Source organism: Aspergillus nidulans, chromosome V, assembly GCF_000011425.1.
Source record: "Aspergillus nidulans FGSC A4 chromosome V".
Taxonomy (NCBI): Eukaryota; Fungi; Ascomycota; class Eurotiomycetes; order Eurotiales; family Aspergillaceae; genus Aspergillus; species Aspergillus nidulans.
The window spans coordinates 2,364,910-2,389,482 of NC_066261.1; the positions used below are offsets into that span (position 1 = coordinate 2,364,910).

A 24,573-nucleotide genomic window follows, 5' to 3' on the forward strand; every position below is an offset into this window, starting at 1 on the left:
TTCCGCCTGATCGCTATCAGCTCACTAGCGCCTGGGACCCTCAAACGTCATTCAAACAGGCACTTAGCCTTCACAACCCGACATCTCTCTAGGGACCGCAGTCCGTACCGGCTCTGCCACTTTTCCTTGCTCTCTTCCTATCTGTCTTTCTCCTATTCGTGTTTGTTCTCAGTTCTGTTCTTTTCCGATGACTTCTAATGTCTTCTAAGTGAGCCCCGGTCGGCTCCTTATCGCCCATAATGACCTACTTTCTACCTTCGTTTTTCCAGAAGCGTTTGCTCAAATACGCTCTGTCTCGTCTTGAGTTCATCGATACTGAAGCTTTAGATCCTGACAGTCTCGGTATTCGCTGGGGTCAGCGAAGCACCGTCGAGCTCCGTGATATCGGGTTACGACTCGAAGTAAGTAGCTGTGATCGATCTTCCCCGCATTTGATGCTATTCACCGCCGATATCCCATGCTAACCGGCGATGCCTTCTGATAGAAACTAGCCACGCTTCTTCATCTTCCGGCCTCAAGCAAACTGCTCGCAGCCCGAATTCGACTTTTAAGACTTACCGTTCCGGCCGATATCTACAGTAGCGGAATAATCTGCGAGGCCAGCGGAATTGACGTGCACCTGCATTTCCCTTCCGAAAAAGAAGCATCTGCTGCGAGGACCAGCCTGTTCGAAAGCCATGAGTTCGGACATGAATCAATCATCCCCAATCCAGCAGACCTTGCCGAATCATTCCTCCAGGCCGAGCCGAAGGAGGAGAAAGAGGAACTACAAGCAGCATTATCGTCGCGATCAGAAATCCTGCACCGTACCTCCTCGTCCATAAGTGATGATGAGGAAGAACTGGGCCTTGGAGATGAAACGGTCTCGTTACCTAGTTTTGTTGCTGCATTTCTAAAGGGTGTTGCAGATCGCTTGCAGGTCCATGTCGACGAAGTTTCAATACGGCTTGACGTGGAAATGAAACAGGATGGCCCGTCTAAGCGGCAACCTGAAGAGAAACCCGATTTGATTTCAGGACTTCTGATCATTCGCCAAATCAGTGTGGGCGCAGTGGTCACGGCCTCCAGCTCGGATGAACTGCACCCTGGAAAACGACCGATATCTCTCTCCGCTATAGAGCTCGCGCTAGTCTCCGAACCTATAGTCTTCTCGAATTACTCCCAATTTACAGCTCCAACATCACCATCGAGTCCCTTGCGTTCAAAGTCTAGCCAATCATCGAGCCCAGCCTCCTCAGTACCGCCTGCGCCCTCATCGGCATCTAGCTCCACCCATGCCATGATGGCATCCACGATTTTTGAACCTTCTCAGCCCACCGTTGATATTCCTGAAGATGAACATGGTGTAGCGAAGCTTGAAGGGTCGATATATACCTATGACGGCAGATTTTCCGACGCGGATACGGATGAGAACAGAAGCCACGGATACCTCGAAGAGTCGCAGGATTTGTCGGAGAAGTTACTCGATGATCCTGCGTATTTGGATTCTGTCATTGATTCCCATCTTCAGGATGACGACTCGGAGGGCTTAGGTGATATTCAACCAGGTGATATCAAACCTGGCGACTCCAACCAATCTTATACTGATAGAAGCACACCGAGCCAACCAAGCTTGGGTTTTCAAGCCCCGGCGTTGGTTGACCCGCACTCGAGATCTGGTGATCATTCAGTGGCGGTGGCCTCGATGCCCAATATACGAAATATTGAAAGGCCGCTTGATCAATATGGCCCTCAATCGTCCATGCCTGTCTTATCACGACCACTAACACAGGATATCACCGGTAATAATTCGCAGGAATCGCAGCCTGCTCCACCGTCCCCATCCGAGACTAGCAGTTCAGGATCGGTCTCTGCTTACTTCAATAATGACCTCTCGGAGTCCAGGTTATTCTCCCCTGAAGAGGCACAAAGCATGTACATGAGCGCCATGAGCCATAGGTCTGACTCAAGAAGCTTTATACCAGATATCCCGGGTGCGTGGGATTCGCCAGAAGCTACCTTGCGTCGAGAGGCTATTCAACATCATGGTTCTTTGGGTCATACCGACGAGACAACAGAAGCCTTGGAAGACCAGGATAGAACACCTGTATCAACACCTAAACCTACGGATCGTGAAACAAAGTATCACTCGGGACATACGTTGGGTCAGCAACAAGAATCTTACTCCGAATCGACTGACAAGCACTCTATTCAACCTTCACCTGACGTGAACGAGACCACGAAGGTTTCAAAGAGCTTCCTCCACATTGACAAGGTCACTATATGGATACCTTCTACGAAGCCCACAAAAGACCATCAAGATATTTCAGAGCCGTTAGACGCTCGATCCGCGGGTGGTAGTTTCAAAGACTCGACCACCCACCTAGAGGCTTCCCAGGTTAGAGAAAGATCTGTGTCATTCTCCAAGCCTCCTTCCTCTTTACGCACTCGTCGTGATTCGACCGAACTAGCATTGGCTGGCACTGACACTAAGTCATATACTAAGTACGGTCTCGGGTCTCTTAACAGTACAAACATCTCAGTTGAGATTTCCTGTATTGAGGTACAATTTGATATATCCATCGGGTGGCTCATGATTAAGATCGGTCAAAGAGTGCTACAGGGGTTTGGTGATATTGGGCAACCAAAGACGAGCAAAAAGTCTACGGAAAGGGATGTTCAAAGCCCACAAGACATAGATTTCACTCTGGGTACACTTTGTATCAAGTTCGTCGAACTTGTACCGGGAAAATCTTTCCCACTCGAGGAGCAACAGGACCCTTCTACGACTTTCTTCGACCTTTTGCATGACAGTGTCCTTCTCCAGTCTACAGTATCAGGAGTGCAGGCGCATTATTCAAATGCTAACAATGTAACAGACTTCTCTGCGGCAGTGTCCAAATTCACCATCAAATTTGCTACTGAAGACCTAATATCTTTTAGCGAAGACATGAAGATGCGGGAATCAACTAAAGATGGCCTATTACCAACCGGCAATGATATTGTCCTTTCGTTGAGCAAATCCCAGGATTCAGCGACTTTCAAGACGGACACCCTTCCACTGTGCGTTAGTCTAAACATACAGCGGCTGGAGGACTTACTAGGGCGGTTCGGAGGATTAAGTACGATCATGGAACTTGGTAGCTCGATATCATCTATGTCTGGCAGCAAAGGGCCGAAAAACGACGTGCCGAGGCGAACTCGCGGCGTCCGCTTCGCAGGTTCCCCACAATCTCCAGTTAGATCCCCGACTCCCAGTGTTCCTTGGAAGGTGAATGCACGGATTGGTGGCATTGTGTTGGACGTATCAGGAGAGAACCATTATCTCACGCTGAGGACTACCGCTGCTAAGATAATCAGCAGATATGAAATGATGGCAGTTCAAATTGATAAGGCGAAACTCAGTGGGCCGCTTTCTATTCACAGTGGTAAAGATGCGCCAGCAAAAGTTAGCCTTAACAATATTCGTGTGGAATTCCTCTACACCCCGAAAGAACCTGATCTCGACCGGCTCTTATCACTCATTACCCCGTCCAAAGACAAATATGACGACGATGATGATATTATGATAGATACGCTCTTTCGACAACGGAAGCAGGGATCTGTTCTTCGTGTGACTGTTTCAGGAGCGAAGGTTGTTGTGTCCCGTCCTGAGCTAGGTCCACTCCAGCAATTAGGCGAAGAACTGGGGAGGCTGTCGAGCGTCGCCAAATACCTACCTGAAGATGACCGGCCTGGGATTCTGACGCTAGTGTTAATTCGAGACGTGGAGGCTCGCGTGCATATCGGTGGGCAAATTGGGACCATCGCTGCAAATCTTGAGAACGCCGAAGCAGCCCATATCAGTATCCCGTCCCTCGTGGCCGGCCAGCTCGGCTCAATAAGAGTTACCAGAAATGGCGATGAGGAACTAATTGGGGAAGCGCTGCCTCCAAAGCCAGGCTTTGCTCCACTTCCGGTCCTGATGGTCCGCTTCATTGCCGATGAGATGGAACCTACGATCAGAGTCAAACTACATAACCTGCGCGTTGAGTATACAGTTTCGGCTGCCATGGCATTTCTTGGTGTGAGTGACGAGATGACACCAGGAGATGTTGCGGCCAATATGGCCTCATCGTTAGCAAATATTGCAGAGTTGCACCCGCCACTACAAGATCTTGAGGAGGGCTCTACAACACCAGTGAAGCCTATGAAGCTGAAAGTCTCTATGCGGGACTGCGTCCTTGGTCTCAATCCCCGTGGAACAGCCGCAAAAGGGCTCATCGTTCTGGCTAACTCTACTTTCAATGGAGCTATTCACGACATTTCATCCTCGGAAATCGCCCTTGACTTACGAAAAGCATTTGTCATGATCATTGACGATGTACGCAACACCGATGCCAGAGGGAATCTACCTCGAAGAAGAGCAGCTTCTCCGCAGAGTGACCAAATACAAGCGTTCACGGACATGGGCTACGTCTCGGTTTCATCTATATCTTCGGCAACAGCTGTAGTGAGAATAATGCGCCTGACAGAAAACGGGGCGAAATCTTTGGATGTGGAAGTTAGAGATGATTTGCTAATCCTTGAAACCTGTGCCGATTCAACTCAGACTCTCATCAGCATATTGAGTGGACTCCAGCCTCCTAGCCCGCCTAGCCAGCTCAAGAAGTATCGAACTGAAGTTGTACCAATTCGGGATATGCTGGATTCTCTCAGCGGAGATGCATTTGCTGCAGACAACTTGCCTATAGGGGCCGCTGATCAGGCCGAAATACAGGATCACATCCCCGAACGTGATATCGACTACGTAACCGACTTCCACTCCATGACCGCATCAGAGGAAGAACTGGCGTCTGGACCGTCATCTCAGGTTCGCGACAGTTTCCACTCGCAATGCCATGTTTCATCCAGCATGTCTGAACTTGATTTTCGTGAGGACCATTTCATGCAGCAGTCTTCAGTGGGAGGCACAGCCCACAGGTGGGACTCTACGCATAATACTTATGACCTCTCAGATGATTCAAAGCTGCAAAACAGTCCTTTGAGGGTAAGGGTTCGTGACGCGCATGTGATCTGGAATCTTTTCGATGGGTACGACTGGCAGCGAACAAGGGACACTATATCAAAGGCTGTCAAAGATGTGGAAAAGAAAGCTACCGACCGCCGTACCAGCGGCAGAGCAACTGCGGCATTTGAAGACGACGAGGAAGCCATCATCGGCGACTGCTTGTTCAACTCAGTCTACATCGGTATCCCTGCCAACAGAGACCCGGCTGAATTGCGAAATGACATTAATCGAAACATCGACGATCTCATCAGTGAGACTGGCAGCTATGCGACTACCAGTACGGTTACCACTGCACGGCGAAACATGTCACCCGGCTTTCGAGGGAAGAAGTTGCGGTTGTCCCGAAGCAAAGACCATAAAATGACGTTTGAGCTCAAGGGCATCTGTGCGGACCTGGTTGTGTTTCCACCGGGCTCCCAAGAAACCATGAGCTCATTGGACGTTCGGGTCAAGGAATTGGAGATCTTCGACCACATACCGACATCAACGTGGAGGAAATTCGCTACTTACATGAATGAGGCCGGTGAGAAGGAACTCGGGACGAGTATGGTGCATCTCGAAATCCTGACGGTGCGGCCCGTATCATATCTTGCCGCATCTGAACTCATACTCAAGGTAAGTTGAGGGGGATGTACACATCTTCGCCTGGCATAGCTGACACGCTTTCAGGCCACCGTACTTCCGCTCCGTCTACACGTCGATCAAGACGCGCTCGATTTCATGAGTCGGTTTTTCGAATTTAGGGATGACTCAACGGCTCCTTCCGGGCCTTCTCAGGAGCCACCGTATCTGCAGAGATCGGAGATTAATGCCATTCCCGTGAAGCTCGACTTCAAGCCCAAGCGAGTTGACTATGCAGGCCTTCGCTCCGGCCGCACGACAGAATTCATGAATTTCTTCATTCTAGATGAGGCAGATATGGTGTTGAAACATGTTATCGTATATGGAGCGAAAGGGTTCGACAAACTCGGCCAAGCGCTCAACGATGTTTGGATGCCAGACATTAAGAACAACCAACTCCCCGGTGTTCTTGCTGGTCTAGCCCCCATCAGATCACTGGTCAATGTGGGCAGCGGTGTGAAGGATCTCGTCGCAGTTCCTGTGCGAGAGTACCGAAAAGACGGCCGCATCGTCCGCAGCATCCAAAAAGGAGCCTTCGCATTCGCCAAAACCACCTCCAATGAGCTTGTGAAACTGGGCGCCAAGCTTGCAATTGGAACCCAAACCGTGCTCCAGGGTGCAGAAGAGCTCCTAAGTCCTCCTACGGGTCAGGCCACGACAGGTGAGGAAGACGAGATCGACGAAGATGAAGCACCCAAGAAAATATCGCTCTATGCCGATCAGCCGGTTGGGGTCGTACAAGGTCTTCGAGGAGGCTTTAGGGGATTGGAGCGCGATCTGCTTCTCACACGGGACGCGATCATTGCCGTGCCTGGAGAAGTACAAGAGAGCGGTAGCGCTAAAGCTGCTGCAAAGGCCGTCCTGAAACGAGCGCCGACCGTTATTCTGCGACCAGCGATTGGAGTATCCAAGGCCGTCGGACAGACGTTGCTAGGGGCAGGGAACTCGATGGACCCCAGCAATCGCCGCAAAATCGAAGATGTAAGGCTCGACTGCGCCCCCTCACCTAACCGTTATTGTGGCATTTCCAGCTGACGTTTGATTTCCAGAAATACAAACGGCATTAGATTTGATTTGACGCACGCATCATCTGTTCATATTACTGAAAGATTCCCCCTTCTGCGAATTTACTGCATACATTGGCTTTTATCTCCTGGGCCTGGTCTGAAATTGGATAATTTGGATATTCTGGAGAATTTAACTGCGAAGGCTCATCGTCTCTTTCCTTTCTCTCCTATTTTGTTATTTCTGGCTATTATGATGAGACGACCGTCAGATGACTATCATTATCAAGTTACTTTGATGTCCAGCATTGGTTGGAGTTGGATTTATTACGCGTGATATTGAGGCTCAATTCATCTTGGATCTGTAGATGACCTCGTAAAGAGAGGTAATTGCGAGGGTATGATGGACGATGGAACGGACGGATACGACAGGGCTAGAAGTTAAACTCAGGAACTCTGCAGGTTAATGCATGACACGTACCTAGCCTCAGTAGCCCGATTTCCAGCTGAACACCGTTCGCCACTGAGCAGAGGAAGGTCGGCCCTGCTGGCCCCATTGGCTGCAGGCTGGAGGCGGGCGTGGACGAATGGGAGGGGCGGGTTTGTAGTGGGAGTGAGCATGCTGAAACAGATATTGCGGTCAGCAAGGGAGGTCTGGAGCCACGTTTGGGTGCCCAAATCGAACTGGAATTTTACAAGGGGTTTGGAATCTGGTGATCACCAGGAAAATGTGGGCTTCGAGTTGGAGGGTGAGGGTGGAAAGTAGGAGTGGACCTGCCAGGCCTGAATGTGACGTCGCACTTGCTCTCTGTATCTCTGTGTGATCTCTCTCTTGATCTCTCTTGATCTCTTCCACTTGCTCAAGTCTCCCCTCTGGTTTTCTCCCTTTCGTCTCTTTTGTCTCTATCTTCATCTCTTCTTCAGGTCTCCCATTGTCATTCCCTTTCTCGCTATTGTCGCTATTGTCGCTATTGTCGCTATTGTCGCTCTTTACCTTCTCGTATTCCACTTTTATCAGTATTCCCCGCGGGAACTGCCTTCTCTTAGCTATACTACTTCTACTGGGTCCCTACTCCGCCCCAACGCCTGCTGGTTGCTCAGGCCTTCTTTATTCTCCGCATCTGCGATATCTATCTACTGGACCGCAATACGAATGCGGTCTATTAGTCTAACGGGCCGCTGCTTCTGCCAATAGTAATCAAACATTTTTATGTATCAGAGCGCCCCTGAACTTTGTGCTGTGTCACTTAGACCATGGACTGGCCCGCCGAACTCCAATATGATCGTCCACCTCTCTTTCCACCGAAGTCGCCGCGCCTAGAGCCCGTGAAAGACGTTCCTTTCTCGTCTGGCGAAAGCTATTCTTTAGAGCATCCATCGTCTGAGATCCTTTACAAGAACTCGCCCTCCAAGAGCTCTCCGGCGCTTCCTATCGAGCCCGTCGCCGGTGTTCTCTCGCTGCACAACTATCGCAAGTCGCTTTCCAGCGACCCCAGCTGGGCTGGCTGCCAGGAAAGAAAGACGCTGAGGCGCAAGAACGCGGCCTCGAATCTTAACAGAACAACGGCGGCTCCGATGGGGACTTTTATCCAAGATGCCTACCACCCCCCTTTTCCTACATCCTCAACAACGTCGAGTCCCCCGCCGCCATTATCGCCGTCATACTCGCCTAGTGCCTTGAGTGAGCAGTTACCGGACTTTCTGGATGGGTATGGATGTAAGTATTAAGTAACCCGGCGCTCATTCCGGCCAAGGGCACGATAAGGCCCTTGATGTACCACAGTAGTCTTTTGGTGCTGACGCTAATAGATCCGTTGTCTCCGCTGGCGGATACAAGTTACGGTGAGGGCATGGCCGGTAACAAGCAGAACCCGTACAAGCTTCTGGTAAGTCGTTTCTGAGTATAGTGTAGTTCAGGCGCGTTTTGATATTGACCATAGCAGGATACTTTCCGCGATCGACTCGACAGATTCCCGGACGTTGATAGCCCAGATACCATCGAGTTCCACGGTCACAACAGAGCACGATCAGATTCAGTTTTATGGAGGACCTCGCGGGTTAGAAAATCACCTGCAACGGCCACGGTGGTACATCAGGGAACGTGTTTTGAGATTCTCAACCCGCACGAATCTTTGGACTTTGCGCGGATCGTTTCCTACATTGAAGACAAGGATTGCCAATCGGCTGGCACCCGCATACGCGATTTTTATACCAATGGCAGTGACAGTTCTCACATCAACGAAGAACCACACATATACGATACATCTTGTGAGATTCCCGTGACCGAAGAAAGAGTTCATCACGACCTCGTCGGTGACTCTGCACAGCACCCAATTCCATCTATTTCCCAGCGACTCGAAGAAGACAACGACGACGAAGATGACGACACTGCGTCCTGGGATTCATCCACTATACGGGCACCACTGTCCCAACCGTTGACCAGGGTCCGAATAGGCACAGCGCTCAATGAGTCCGATCTTGGTGAGCCAGGGCCGCCTATTGACAGCAGAGACAGCCTGCCTATAGCGCAACCGACGTCCACAGACATAGACCCCTTTCACATTGCAGCACTGTATGATATTGGACACCTACCAGCGCAGGGTAAAGGAACCGACAACCCCACGGCCGTTATCTATAGCGACCGCAAACCTATCCGGAAAAGATCTACCATTCGAAAAAGTCACAATCGCAGCCACAAGATAACTTCCTCCTTTTCGTTTTCTCCATCCACCACCTCTGCTACAGTTACTGCGTCGACGCCGCTGAAGCGGTTGAGAGGCTTAGCTCAGTCCTTGCGTCGAAAGACATTTGCACGTGCTAGTCTGTCCTCCTGATTAGCGTAACGTTGATTTACTGCCTCTTCATATCCTCCCTTTCATTTCTTTCTATTATGTAACAAAAGAGATCGTTGAACGATGCTCCAACGTACTGGAGTTCTGTGTTAGGATAGCGAGCACGGTATTTGTGCTTGTGCTTTGTCATGCTAGAATCCCGACTATCATGTGTATAGCGAGCTTTTGTGGACGATATTTATAATTAGTCCTCAAAAAAGGATCGTAAAATGCCTCTTTGTTGACACATTAGGTCGCGCTATGCCTAGGCATCAAGCACCAAGCGACTTTACCTGGGTAGGGGAGAAGGCAGTTAGGGTTAATTAAGATCCACAGGCCTACCTCGGACTTCGGGATAGTGTTGGAGTAGTGGGTCGGCTGTTCGGCACTAACCATTAGAGTAGGTTTCTTTAATTCTCGAATTTCTAGAAGGTTTCTACTCGCCTATATTTCATGTATCTAGATACAAACTCAGTCCACTCGGACCAGTACAGGGTCCTTCCCTTCCCCTTCGTTATCCTTCTCGAACCGAAATTATTCTTGCGCCTGCAAATGTGACTGTGATACTTCCATGGTAGGTCTTTTCCGGAGAAGCTTGTGGTCGGTATATATTGGTAATTACCGTAGGTTTGTCAAGTCCTTTACATGTGCAGGTAGATCCTAAATACCTTACAACATGTTGCGAGGTGAACGGATGCCTTTTCTGGAGATGGTGATACAAAGCAGATGAATTGTCTTTACGTATGGGTGGCTCTGTCACGCCCAGGTAGTTCCAATGTACGTGCATATGCAAATCATGTCAAAGGTAGAGACAGTTGCGCAAGTATCGCAGTTGTAGGCGGAGGTTGTCGTTCCTTCAGGTTGCTCGGATACTGACGGTATAGAGCCGGTCGGCAGGGTCGCCAACGAGGGCACGTGAAGTAACTTTATTGAAGAAGGGGTAAGGAGGTAACCGCGTGGACGGCGGTTATATGCTGGCGCAGAAACAATTCGGAGCCGAAATCCGGATTTGTAATGTCGGAATTGTAAGACCTTGCTTAAGAATATGGCACTTCGTTATAGCAACAACAGTTTCAAGTGAGGCGTTGGTTCGTAGTATCAATTCCGATGTACAACCCCCGCTGCCTGAGGTCCAGGTCCTACGGTGTAGGGTATAGCTGCCCCGGACGTCCCTTGTCCGGGAGGTAAGCAAAGCAAATGGGAGCTACCAAATCGTGTTTTTATTGTTGCACTATATCTATATGGATTCCCCACTCTCAATCATTGATGCCAAAGCTGCACTCACGAGGCTCTTTCGACGCAAGCCAGCCTCGCTCTTCTTCCGTCCGCGGCCACGCTCCCGGTCCCGGTCTGCCGAGGATTGGTAGTTCTTCTCAATGCGGGAGCTTGTACTAGTAGTATTGCTGGTTGTGCACATACTCTTCCTCCGCGTTTGCATTTGATGTGCATCTCCAGATCCAGAACCTGAAAATGGAGGGCCGGAAGTCGAGTCCGGACTAACAGGAGAGCGCACACGGGAGCGCTGTAAGCTGATTGTTCGTCGTCGGCGGGATCCTTGTGTAGGCGGTAACGAGGAGGGATGACATGCTTCCGAGAATTCTGAGAGGAGGGAATTCGGGTTGAAGTTCCATTGAGACCGTGATTGGCGCATATCCTCGTCTGCAGCGGCAAGGAGGGCACGTCGGATCGATTCTATGTCCGAGGGCGTATATTGGCCTTGAAGACGAGAGATGTGTTGGCGGCGGGTGCGGATGGATATTTGGTCTGTGACGGATGCGGAGGTGGGTGAGGGGTCTGTGTTCGGTTTCGGTTGTAGGAATTCAGGACAGCAGTCTAGCGGGGCGGAGGTGGGAGTTGGAATAAGCGAGGGCGATTGAAGTGTTGGAGAGCCCCCTGAAGCAGAACCAGAGCCAGAAAGCGAAGGGGATATCGGAGACGCGTAGCCCTCGTCATCGTGATCCGTATCCGGCGGGGTGAGGACGTAGCCGGGGAAGTTGGAGTTGCAGGGAAATAAGGAGCGCGGCGGAGTTGGAAGTTGCGGTTCTGAGGGAGATGTAGGAGATGCAGGATAAGAAGCGTTCTCAGCTGAAGGAGTGTTTTCAGCCTGAATCGAGTGTTCGTGAAGCTTTTTTGTGAGAGTGCCGATGGAGAGACGGTGCTTGTCGTAGGCGGAGAAGGGGACGGAGGTGGGCGCTTGTTGTGTTTGTTGCTGCGGCGGCGGACGGAAATAAAGCGATCGCGAACGAGGAAAGCGCGGCGCAGCGAATGATCGAGGCGAAGGGCATCGCGAGGACATCGGCGAGATGAGGGCGTCGCAGTCAGTCATGGGTTTGTCGTCGTCCGTCGGGGTCGGCGTGAGGCGGGGTGGCCTGGACGAGGAGGGAGAGGAGAACGAGAAGTCTTCGAACATGATGACGGTAACGTTATTCCAAACAATCCAGGGACAAATGTTCAACAGCTGGAAAAGAATGTGAATTTCTAAAACCGGCAGTTAAGGAATCCTGCTGGGACTGTGATGATGGTGGTGAGTTCTCCTCGGCAAAATGATGTCCCAAAGCGGTTATATTGGATTCTGGACTGCTGGCGAGCGAGAGTCATAGAATTGAAGACAACGTCCACCGAGAGAAAATCTGGCGCCTGTTCCTGGGTTCCTGTGCCTATTAACGAAAGACACAATTTAGAACTACCAGGGTAGCGCCGTGGCGAACGAGGGAAGAATTTTCGAGAGAGCCAAACAAGGGTGCGAAGGCGAGAGAGTCTGGAACTGGCACTCTGAGCCAGGTCGGGATCTCGGTGGCCAACGTGACCAGATCTTTCGACAGGCAACGGAGAATAAAATAAGTCAAAAGAAGATAAATTTTGAAATTGAGTAATAGTAACAGGGATACCGTTGGCTTTATTATAATTTGTCGCCAACCCCTATTCATCTGTCTCATTTCATTCACAGAACAAGCCAGGCGGCAAACCGTGCGTTTTTCAAGTCTTTCTGCTCAGGCTCAGGGGTTCTTTTCCTAGGCTCTGCCTTGCCGGTGCCTCTACAAAAAACTTCTTTCAAGCATACTTTTCTATCACTTTCAAAGGACTGGCTAGCCAACCTGTGTTTGGTGTAAATTCACGGTCACTGTCTGTGGGAAGCGGAGGGTCGCCCCAGTGGCGATGCTACTGTAGGGTAGCAGTCAATCAGGCTACGCTTTCTGGTAATGCCCAGGACTAAACCGTTGTAACTGTTAGTGGCGACTCTTTCACTCTGTAACCTGACATTCAATAATTTAGCATCTGACTGTTGCAGGAAATGGGTGGGAGAAGAGCCCACTGACGAAAATCGTTTATGCCTCAGGCACATATTTGGTTTGGCGGGAGAGTATCGATGATATCAGTGTTCTAAGCAGTATCCAAATCTGTTTTCTGCCTAATGAAAATATCCCATATAGTTACTGATGAAACTAATGCTCTATTCCCACCCATCTAGCCCGCTTGTTTGGAGAAACTCCTTGCCTTTTGCTCTCCGGTTGTACCTCAGTGCTTGTGCACAGATTGGGCGAACTTGTACTGTATGAGTATCGCCATGTTCCGGAAGTGAGACGCAATATATCGGGGCATTTCTTGGGGTATTCATCTGTATCCTGCTCGCGAATAGTTTGGCACTCATCAGGCTCCTCATCTGAGGAAACAGCGGCACTTGCATGATTCGAGGACCAGAATATTGAACCTCGGCCTCAGAGTCCTGCAAGTTTGAAGCAGATACAGGAGTCCTCAGGCACTATCGAGAATGCTGTGGTGGGCCAGCTTGTTTGACCCCAGGGATCCAGAGTGGACCTTTTCAGGCTGGCCGTGATGCCAATGTTTGAATGTGGCTATGAACACACATCCGCCTCTCATGAATAAACATGGCCTGCAATACGCAGATCCCCTATGCGATGCGCCGCGAAGGCTACAACATTATCAGGCAATATCAGGCTAGTTTCTTGCAGTGTGATCTTTACCGAAGCAGCTCACTCAGCTCGCCAGGGAAGTTGCACATTCGAACCAGATATGGGAGCATCTTTTGAAATAAGTCAAGCACTTTGATATTTCGCACCAACGGGGGAACTGTAGAGAGGGGCAATTTGGAGTGCGACGGGAATGTGGGGAATGATAAGCATCCTTTGTCCATATGCTCCAGGAATGAGCACTGGCAAGCAGGTCACAGCCGACTCATCATCATGCCCGGCGCCGCTGTGACTATTCTGAGGTGGCTGCACTGGCAGCCTGGTTGGTGAGATGATTCATCAGAGAATGATTCGCAATAAGTACGCGTAACACTTGTCAAGCGGGAAAGATATCTAAGCAAGAAAGAGGCTTTGAAGGTTGATTTGGTTCGTTTAGCGCGACCTCGCATAACAGTGTTATGGTCAGATAAACTTCAGGCTTCCACGCTCTTCGTGGTTGCATGGGTCAGGCACGTTGATCGCAGCAGCTCGATAACAATGCCGTAGGTTTGGCGACAATTTGGCGTTATGTTCAACAACTGAGAGTGATCATCTCACTTTTCATCAGCGGGGAAGTGAAAGTTGGAGCCAACCTCGTTGATTGATTGGTAGAATAACGCACTGCCAGGCAGGCAGCTAAACATATCTACCGACAGCTCCATAGTTGGGTAATCTTTCCAAGGTTGCTTGCTTTTTGTCAGTGACAGCTTCAACTTACTTCGAGGGTGGGTTACGTGCATATACAGAATATGCTCTTTCACCAACCTCGCCTCGTGCCCACTGAGTCTGTCAATTCGGATAATTTCAATTGTTCATGTTCTGATATAAAGAGGCAGGAAAGCCGGCAAAGAGCGGCAGCCATAAGAAGACGCATCGTGTATGGATTAATGTATGCTGCAGTCACCGAACGGAAAGAAAATTAAAAATAGAGAAAAAAAAATATAAAGAAAAAAAAATGACAAGGGTGGGATTCGAACCCACGCCAAATTAATGACGCGGAAACTTGATAAATCAAGATAGAGGTTCTGATTAGATACCTTAACCGCGCGCCTTAGACCGCTCGGCCACCTTGCCTATTTGTTGAAATATGGGTTAAAATAATATATTATAGTGCTTTTTCTGCGCTCCCCCACACTATTACTGATCAGCTTGCATTGCATGTCCTAGATTTGAGCCTCCAGGTTAACAAGAGAATGAAATGGTATGAGATGATATAATCGGCCAAGACTTCTTGTATGTACTCTGAGTATAGCTCATTGTAATGCGAGAAAGTACTTTTGTCTAGTTTCATTGTAACCTTAAAGCTAGACGCTCTCCTTGTGGTAATTCATCTCTATATATAGTCCAGCTTGGTGGCATCTTGGTGCAATTCATCGATGCATCTCAAAACTTTATCTCCAGCAAGCACCGATAATCTATACAGTAAGATCTTTGCCGTAACCTGCATACGACTCCGAACCTACGAGCCCAATTCATGCAGAGTTGCAAACTATAGCAGACGCCAGCCACATCACCCACCGCATCATCGGTGCATCGAGGCGATGCGTCGATATGCAGCCAGTAATTAGTGACAGACGGAATATTTCCCCAAAATCGCACCAAAGTGACATAACCACCCATCGTTGATGGTGGTGGCTGTAGCGATGCGATACAGGACAAATTTACTTGTGGTACAACCTGTAGCCCTAATCTTGGATGCGGGCCGTGACTGACGTCAGACCCGGCCTTAGCTGCCAGGTGTAATGTGGATTCTACACAATGGATCGGCTGCATTGTCTTATGATTCGTCGTATATTCTCCGAGAAGAGTGTGTTAGATAACGGCTTTCTGTCCACTTTCCGCGCTGTTGACGATGGGCGGACTTGCATAGATCTGGGTAGGCTATAACCAAAATTGAAGTTATTGCATACTCCATCTGTAATCTCGTACTCTGCAGATAGGAGGACTGCTGTATTAATATACTGACTGCAAAGAAGGTCAAAAGAGTATAATTAATCTATGCTTCTCACATCCGCACTCTCACGGTTGAACACCATCTGACTTGGCATCCTAGTACGTCATCCAAGCTCCAGGCACTTCATCACCCAACTCGCTCGAGTCAGATCTGAACTATCTAATGCACACGTCCTAACCTTCCGCAAAGCACATACTACAAACTTCAAGCTAGCCTCTACCTTGTTATCAGCTGTATCTTAATTTGGAGCGTGCAGTGGCGGGATGATCTCATTTTAGTCGATGAGTGACAAGTCCACAGTCCTTGTCCAGTCATTGTTGGGTACATAGATTAGAAAGGTGTAAAACGCACTGCCCCCAACTTTTCTGTGGTACTGGACGGCTAATATGTCACTAATCGTGGGAGTGGGGAAAGCCGTTATGGTCTCAGTGCCACTACTGTACTCCAGTCTGTCAGATTATGTATATCGATCGAAAAATGGACCCATATGGACCCATACGGACTTCAGAGTACCCATTTCATGGATTCTGAGTGATTTTGACGAAACTAATGCAATGTACTGTGGAGTACACTTTTCTACCGACTGCAGTGGCTCGCCCGTGGGCTTGGCCGATATAGATTATTGCGGAGCATTTCGTAGATTAATATAATGTCGTATTATATATTCCAGAACCCCTGCACATTGACGCAATATATACAGACTTGTCCCTCGATCCACGGTTTATGTACATCATTTACAAGTTTACAAAATGGTCCACGGACAATGGTACCGATTTTGGGTATGCCTACGTACCTCGCACTTAACCCGTGGATTGAACTGTACAACGGCTGGTCCAGGTCTCGGGTACTATCTCCATTCCTTCCTGAGAGGTGGACCGTCGGTGCTTTACTTTATCGTACCGGCAAGCGATCGGCTTACTCCACCCGCAGTGCACCATGCCACCATGCAGCTGCAGCCTGGTGTCTGTGGCTTGCAAGGATGTCCCAGATCTAAAGCTGATGGGTCTACGAGCAGCCTTAGCTCTCATCAACTAGCTGGATGTTATGTGATGTCGTTGTGACATAAGATACAACTTGGGGGTTTTGAATCTGATGTACTGGTTTTTGTATAGACGTGGTATATAAGACCCGTCGTTTCTGCTTTAACAAAAAGAAAAACATAACCTTCCCTCTATTATATTGACTAAAACTTGATACCCCATTATCACCTACCCTACATTGACAACGCTGAGCAATTTATACTCACCCCTACCTGTATCCTGGAATTTATCGAGCATATTCTCGATAAACTTTACAGAATGTGGTCCCCCCTTGCCAAGTCAGATCAAAGATCCAATGCCCCCTCCGAGCGCAAGTTGTCCGGCTCTAGCGCTGCCCCAAACCAAGAGCAAGACACCGTCTTCAACCCTAAGGAGGTCAACAATGACCTTCGGCAGCAGGATCCCGAGCCCCTCGTACAGGAGAAGGGGCAAGAGAATGAACAGTGGCAGGCGGAGCCTACACCCCAGACCCCCACGTCCCAGCAGAAAGAACCCGAGCTAGAGCAACGTGACGATGGGTCACAGGCATCTGGCCCGGCGGGTAGCAGTGGAAGTGGCGTGTTTGGGAAACTAGGATCGCTCGCCGGTGGCCTTGGACACCAGGTTACCCAGACGGTCAAAAGTGTCCCAAGTATTGCTTCAAAACCGCTTAATATGCTGAAGGATCTCCCTGTTCAGGAAGGAGGGGAGATCCCCGGCCCCGAGGGTGGTGTTGTCGGTAAGGTTGTCGAGGGTGGAGAGGAAGCTGTTGGCGGAACTGTGAAAGAAGGGGGCAAGATTGTGAATGATGATGGAGAGACAGTCGGCCAGGCGGATCTCACTGACGAGGTGAAGGAGACTATGGAAAGGGCGAAGGACGAGATTCCGGAAGATGCAAAAACGGAAACCACCGAAAAGACTACAGAGAACCCCGAGAATGAAACCGCAGAAATGAGTGACGACGCTGAGGAGACGGCGAAAGAGGAAGCTGAAGGTGCTAAAGAGACGTCCGAGGAAGCTGAGAACGCCCTATCACCTCTGTCTTCCCTCGAAGGCCTGTCCTGTAATAAAGCTGGCAAGATTATTGACTCATCCGGCAAGCCCGTTGGTGAGTTGGTGGAAGGCGACCCCAAGAAGCTTTCCAGACTCGGCAGCAAGCTTGACGACAAGGGCCAGTTCTGGGACAGCCGCGGCAACATTATCGGAAAAGCCAAGACGATCAAGGCTGAAGAATATGGAGAAGAACCTCCCTTCGCCGGACTTGAGGGTCTCCATATCGTCGAAAATGGTTTCGTCGAGGACGGTGCTGGCCATCGAGTCGGAAGGCTGACAGAGGGCGATGCGAAAAAGCTCCTTGGCCGTCCTGTTGACGAAGATGGCGATGTCATTGACCAGCACGGTAGCGTCAAGGGTCACGCAGAACCCTACGAGGAACCCGAAGAAGAGCAGCCTGAAGATGTAGACCTCTCGGTCCTAGAAGGAAAGACGGTCAACAAAGCCGGAAATATTGTCGACGAGCACGGAAAAGTCTATGGTCGCATCATTTCCGGCGATGGGAAGCGCCTCGCAGGCCGGAAAGTCGACGGTAAGGGCCAGATTTGGAGTGATGATGGCAAAGTCATCGGCAAGGCCGAGCTCATTCCCGGTGCTGAGCAGGAGAAGCCAGAAGGTATATTCTACGGTTTCGAGAGCCTCACGGTTGGGAAAGAAGGCGTGGTCCAGGATGCATCTGGCCGTATTGTTGGCCGTGTCGTCGAAGGAGATTTCGCCAAACTTGCTGGTCGCAAGGTTGACGAGGACGGCGATATCCTTGATAAGAATGGTAACACCATTGGAAAAGCTGAGCGCTGGGAGCCAGAGGAGAAGAAACGAAACATCAATCCCATGGCAAACCGCAAGGTCAACCGTGAGGGTGAAGTTCGCGACGCGGACGGAAACCTCATCGGCAAATTGACTTCGGGTAATCTGAGCAGCCTCATTGGAAAGGAGATTGATGACAACGGATATGTTGTTGACAATGACGGAAACAAGATTGGCGAGTGCACTTTACTCGAGAATATCCCGGAGCCTGAACCTGAAGAACCCGAACCAGAAGGCCCGTCTCCTGACGAATTGGAAGCTCAAAAGAAAGAGCAAGAGGATAGAGAATTGGCTAAAAAGATGTCGGCCATCGTTTCTGGAACCCTGGACCGTATCCAACCTGTCTGCAGGATGATTACAGATGTGAGTCCGACTGATCCTAACCCAGAGATAGCTTATTGACGCTTCAAAGCACGTTGACCGGGCAGAGAAGACGCCGAAGAACGAGCTTGATGAGGAGGAGCTTGTCAAGAATGTTAAGCCGCTGCTTGAGGAGGCCAGCAATATCCTCCAGGAGTGTAACGGCGCCATTCGTGCCCTCGACCCAGATGGTCGTATCGCTGCCAACGCAAAGGCCAGAGCCGCGTCTCACGAAGCCTCTCCCGAAGAATATAATCTGGCCGAGAAGCTAAAGGAGCTTTCAGACTCGGTTCTCAGGACCATCGAGAACGGAAAGAGAAAGATCGATGGGATGCCCCATGCGAAGAAAGAGCTGAACCCTCTCTGGGGACTCCTCAGCGAGCCACTCTTCCAGATCATTGCCGCCGTGGGTCTCCTCTTATCTGGTGTGTTGGGTCTCGTCGGTCGATTGCTTGAGGGACTCGGACTGGGGCCCTTGGTTAATGGCCTGCTCGGTGGTCTAGGGCTCGACAAACTGCTGTCGAATTTGGGATTAACGTCGCTGACGGATTCTCTGGGATTGACTGGCAAGAAGAAATGAAGGCGAGCTGTGGAAGACGAAGCTCTTGGGCCGGAATTATGATAAGCTAATGCTAAGTCACGGATGTTAATGCCTGCTTAAGTAATGCATATTATACAGACTAGTTAGTAATGTTTCAATGACAGTGACATATTCATCCCTACGAATCTCTTACCGCACATCACCCGGGTGAACTACGAGAAGACAACGACGAGCCTGGATTCAGCCACAGGAAACTGGATAGTGGCCGGTATTGAGACAGATCTCCCCGGATGCAGTGATGATGCTTGGTTTCGGACTGAAGCTGACTCGCAGGTGACAAAGATGGTAGAGGGAGGGCCTGGGTAAAAAATTCAGGGAAACTGTCGACTGCTTTGACTGCTTCAACAAGTCCGAGCCGTTGGGAATTCTTCAAGGGCGAACCCAGTAAGTTAAAATATCTGGACTAAACAAATGGTGTTGTTAAATCACCTTTAGGTGTTCGGAAGCCTACGTGTCAGCGCGAGGCTTCTGATGGAATCATCGGGGAACGGTCACCCGGACTCCGCCGCGAATGTGCCTTAAACTTGTGCCTTACGCCTCGATTGAGAAGTTCTACTGGGTCGTGCAATAGTGCAAGGCTCATTAACCATCGAGGCGGCGGCAGTGCTGCTGGATTCAGACTACAACGCCTGTTAATGCCACATGAGCATAAAGAGTCTATAATACCTTGGCAGGCAACTTGGGTTAGGCAAGATCCGAGAAAGCGAACCAGCAGCATTATTGGTGTTTTGCATCTTGGGCTTGGCCATGTTCTGACAAGTGCTGTCATCTCCGTCGTCATTGCTCAGTCGGTCAGTCAGGAACCGGCCTACAATGATCTCATTACTCCCCTATTTCCTTTTTGGTGGTTGATCCTCGTCCCCTATCAGTAGACCCTATTCCAGAAAAGGAAAAGTTCAGGTTCGAGGCAATGTATTTTCGTATAGTATCTCCAGAATAGAGTGGGCGAGGCATAAACATCCTTTCACCCAAACCGACCGCCCTGATTTCTGCTTAAAAGGGCCACTAAAGCCTTGTCAGCTTCATCGACACAATGCTAATCTACTGATGCTTTGGTAAGTGCCGAGTGGCGTAGTTGCAGTGACCCCAGACTTGACGTTGATTAATCCACTTCTATAGTATTGTCTAAGCTAATCCCCGCAAGTTTGTATCTGTTCTGACTGAAGAAAGAAGCGCTTAGCCACTCTGAAAGGAGGTTGCTAAAGGTAATTAACCGTTGCTGAACACTCTCTTGTCACTCCGCCTCTCTTGTCATTCCCACCTATTACGTCCACACTTTCCCCTCAACACTTCATTTGCACCTGCTTTCACCGTCGATGAGCGCCACCCCCTACATGAAAAGGACTGAGGTAGGACATTTCAGGTTGACCGTCAAGTTCTGAGTTGTAAGTATTTTCTATTGTGGAGGGGGTGGAGCTGAGGTTTATCGTGCACTTATACTGAGGATTTCCCCGTAGCTTCAACTGCAGGCAACTTCTGAGCAATGCAGCAACCACGGCAGGAGTTAAGGCCCAATATTGCTGCTCCTCTGAGCAGGTACGGGCGGCAGTTTCGGCAGAAAATAAAAGAATTATCCCTTTCGAAACTTCTCCGGCTGCTTCCCACCCTCCCCGACCGAGTGAAACAGAGTGTTGGCAGACAACGTGGGCAAGACTTCTATATTCCAGATTTTTCCGAGGCGGTCCACTACCGTGAGTCCTCACCTCACGGAACTGATAGCAAATCAACCCTTTCAGCGCGACTGCTCTCCGTTCATTCGAGCCGTCTGGGGTTGAGTAGCAGCCACCACTCGGTTGTTAACATTCCCATCTCCAACGCACCAGTCAAATCGAACATATCACCCGAGCACTCGCACTTCGACAAGAATACCGTTGCCCCGGTTGAGATTCTCTTAAGGTTCCCCGGAGACGGGCCCGAACAGACTCATCAGGCAGTGGCCTCGATTGACACTCAGCTCGTAAAGGTCAACTTGATGAGACGGGAGGTATGGGACGAAAGGTTGAACGAGGATCGTCGTGGCCATCTGGAGCTTGACCACAATGCCTATGTCACCACAATAGACTCAGAAAGAATCCCAATAATAGGCGTGGCACGCGGCGTGGAATGGTACCCGAAGTATGGTCCACGCACCTACGTATCAGATTTCCATGTCATTGAAATGCCAACCTTTGACGTCCTGATCGGTAGTGACACCATCACGCAGTACCAGCTGGTATCGTTGGGACCCGACCTCATTTACCATTTTAACAATCGACCAGTGCCGACAAACGGTAACTAGAAAGTCAAACCGAACGCCACACAACGGATTCGTGGAGAATTTAGAAGCAGCAGTTGATATTTATGGCATTTGCATTGCATCTGGTGTTTTGGGTTGCCTTTTCTTGGGGGTTTGTCTTTTTGAGGGACACTCGGGGAGTACCGTGGCAGGAGAAGGCTTATTATGAGGGAATATAACAATGAATGGCTTATGTTGATATTATCAGGGGGCCGGAGTCATGGCGGCTGAACATGCTTTCTTATTTGTTAGGAATCAGGACTGTGTTCACTAGTACTGCGGGGGTAGTGAGTTAGAACAACTAGTTTATCCTCTCCAGCCTCGGGCTTTCGAAGATATCGGGTGCGAATTCCTCGTGGGGGTCGGCTCTTCCTCTAGGAAAGTAAAGCGCATATCCATCCCACAGTCATGTTCCAGTCCAGCTGACTTTCGCGCACCATACAGTCCGGGCGACAGAGATATACTCTCCTACATTTCACCACTAACAGCGATTCCGTCCGAGCCGGTGAAACCGTCAGCATCGTTTGCGCTCAGGGATTGAACGCCTTTAGCCGAGTTGCAGACGACTTAGTCTCACTGGATCTGCACAATCTCAACAATAGCCTCGTCGACGAAGTAAAGAGGTCTATTCCGATGGTATGGTCAACCATACAGGAGCGGACAACAATTCGAAACAAACATGTCTGCTATGCGTGTCACCCCCCATGACCGATCAACTGCCATTTCTATGCGGCTCAACAGTATTCTGAGCCCCAACTCGCTCTCTACGGTGAAGATATGAAGGGCAATATGCGTCCGGTCGTTGTCGTTATGAAGGAGAGGTTACAGTCCTTCAAGAAGCTTTTCCGGCACAAACGTAGAATTACCACCGGCTGCACGGCGATTATATGCATGAAGATCAACTCAACAAAGACTCTAAGATGGTATGTTCCACTGTTTGTATCCATACAATAGCGAGGCGCGCACATTTCCTCGTGAGAGTTGAAAGCATACTAAAGGATCAAACCCCTAGACAAGAGCCACTATCACCACGTCCGCGAGCAATCCTAAGGGCTGCGGGCACGATGTAACGCTTCGCGCCATAATTGACGAGACTATCGAGGAGAATTTGATCTCTCGAAATCGCTTGGAGCAACTACAGGACTCGCTGAAAGTATCTGCAAAGCCCCTGGGCTCCGCCAAAGCCCTCCAAGACTCTTGCAACATGTCATATGAGGCGCAAAGCAAGGTCTGCTTGCTGGTTAGACCCTGCGATGGGACTCGGACGGAAACTTTCTGGTTCTACATTGTCGAGACAGAGACAGTATTGGTTGCGGGTGGCCACGATATCATACTTGCAAAGAGCTGGGAGACAAAATTCCCTATTGATGGTAAGGATGGTATCAAGACTTACCGTGCGGCTCCGACTGTGTATCGAAAGGGAGTTGATGACGAAAGTAAGTCTACTGTTACCTCGTTTCTTAGTAGTACATCCACAACTATAGCCCTTCAACCTCACGGCAGGCGAATGTGTAATATGAGCTTTGTCTGAATTGGTTCTGACTGGCTTTTCAGAGTGGAAGAAGAATTCTTCGGAGAAATCGAAGAAGAACTTAGAAGATGCAGCTAAACTCGAAGCTGAATGGAAGGACGCGAAAATGCAGAAGGAGAAAGGAAAGGGGGCCTCGACTGGGCAGTGACTGGAAAATACCCCGTTCCCCGCCATTTTCATATGGGTGACTTGGTAGATAGTAGTCGATGAATCCTAATTTGGTTGCCATCCCCCGCAGCCTATTCTACACCGCACTGCTGAATCCCCGTAACTCAAGTTGCAATTTTTAAACATCACGCTTTTTAGAAACTTAGCCCTTCAAAATCTCTCTCGTGCGTTCATTACGCTCCTGATCACCTGGGCTTCCCCATGCGGTTGTGGCTGTGAGCCGAAAAATAGGGAAGGCCAGCCTATCGCATTGCGCTGGGCTTGGACCTCTTCCCGCCATCCTATGGGTTCTACAGGAAGACTTGTTCCTCCATTGCCATTGACAGGGACTTTTGCTGCAGCCAACAAGACTCCATTGTCTCAAGAACAGGGATTTCTCACCATCGATGAGACATTATGCGTTGGTCCTATTGGCCATGCTTGCTGCTTTGTATAACCACTCTTCCTGCATAAGTTGACGCCAATGCAACGTTTGCGAAACTAGGCTACACTAGTAGTCTAGCTTGTGGGACCGACTAGCAGTCCCCAAGATTATGCTATTCCGCCCAAGGCTCTCTTCCTCGACCAAAAGCATCATCATCACATATCAGCCTCCAGGAGGCTCTGAGAGAAGTGAGCCTCGCCCCGGCCCCGAGTCCACGGGACCTGATAATGTTGATGATGATGAGTCGTTAAGGGCGCCGCGACATAGAGCCTCAGCCGCTGGAGAGCCTTGCAATAACCTCGGCCATCAGGCAGATATAAGAACTATATGGACCATAGGAAGAGGTGACTGCCATTCCTTTCTCCTTTGTGCCACAGTCCATATCAGCCATTATGATATGCGATTATTCAAGAGCGCTAATGTTCTGCTTCAACGAGCGCCTATCCCAGATGCCTTTCGTTCAGCCATTCAAGAATGCTGCTCACGGATTCGTCTCCTGCTGCGACCGGCAGCGAACAGGGTCGATATTCGGGCCATACTCTGACGATAGCTATCAACATGCAGCTGTGTCTAAACGTGGACTCAGTTGGTTGAAATCATGGCCAATCTCCACTAGAAAAAGAAGCACGCAACAGAAAGTCAGGTGGAGAGCAGACTATGAAGCCGAATTTGAACGAACACACCAACATGAAGAAAGCAGGAAGAAAGAAACAATTTCCAAGATAGAGCTTAATGAGGAGGAAACAGCGGAAGGAATTTTCATATACGATATCATACTTTTCGGAATCGAGAGTGAGAGATTCGTTTACCGTCGCTTGAAACTCGACTTCCACGTCCAATTTGACGCGGTATCTGACGAAATTCCTCGACTCCTGAATATTCCAATTACTTCATACGCTGGGGGAAAAGTAAAGTTGCCCACTGGGCA

At 49.7% G+C, this 24,573-nt stretch overlaps 4 protein-coding genes across 4 annotated transcripts, besides 1 other annotated feature; 3 read left to right on the plus strand and 1 right to left on the minus strand.

The window, feature by feature from the left end:
- Positions 1-24,573: part of a sequence feature (contig 1.94 1501..523724(-1)) that runs on past both edges of the window.
- On the plus strand, positions 240-6,717 carry atg2 (the record flags this gene model as incomplete). The annotated part of the gene is made up of 4 exons (XM_658003.2): positions 240-401; positions 485-5,644; positions 5,699-6,631; positions 6,700-6,717. 4 exons carry the CDS (start codon positions 240-242, stop codon positions 6,715-6,717), a joined length of 6,273 nt encoding a protein of 2,090 aa, XP_663095.2.
- ANIA_05490 (oxidoreductase, short-chain dehydrogenase/reductase family) lies at positions 7,568-9,581 on the plus strand. Its single transcript, XM_050612321.1, has 3 exons — positions 7,568-8,371; positions 8,464-8,540; positions 8,598-9,581. Exons 1-3 carry the CDS (start codon positions 7,909-7,911, stop codon positions 9,486-9,488), a joined length of 1,431 nt encoding a protein of 476 aa, XP_050468259.1. The 5' UTR covers positions 7,568-7,908; the 3' UTR covers positions 9,489-9,581.
- On the minus strand, positions 10,723-12,061 carry ANIA_05489 (uncharacterized protein; the record flags this gene model as incomplete). Its single annotated transcript, XM_658001.2, has 1 exon — positions 10,723-12,061. Exon 1 carries the CDS (start codon positions 11,893-11,895, stop codon positions 10,723-10,725), a length of 1,173 nt encoding a protein of 390 aa, XP_663093.1. The 5' UTR covers positions 11,896-12,061.
- On the plus strand, positions 16,706-23,201 carry ANIA_05488 (uncharacterized protein; the record flags this gene model as incomplete). Its single annotated transcript, XM_658000.1, has 13 exons — positions 16,706-18,649; positions 18,681-19,071; positions 19,326-19,329; positions 19,597-19,631; positions 19,683-20,038; positions 20,611-20,632; positions 20,915-21,517; positions 21,797-21,809; positions 22,011-22,158; positions 22,264-22,378; positions 22,420-22,445; positions 22,535-22,958; positions 23,077-23,201. 13 exons carry the CDS (start codon positions 16,706-16,708, stop codon positions 23,199-23,201), a joined length of 4,206 nt encoding a protein of 1,401 aa, XP_663092.1.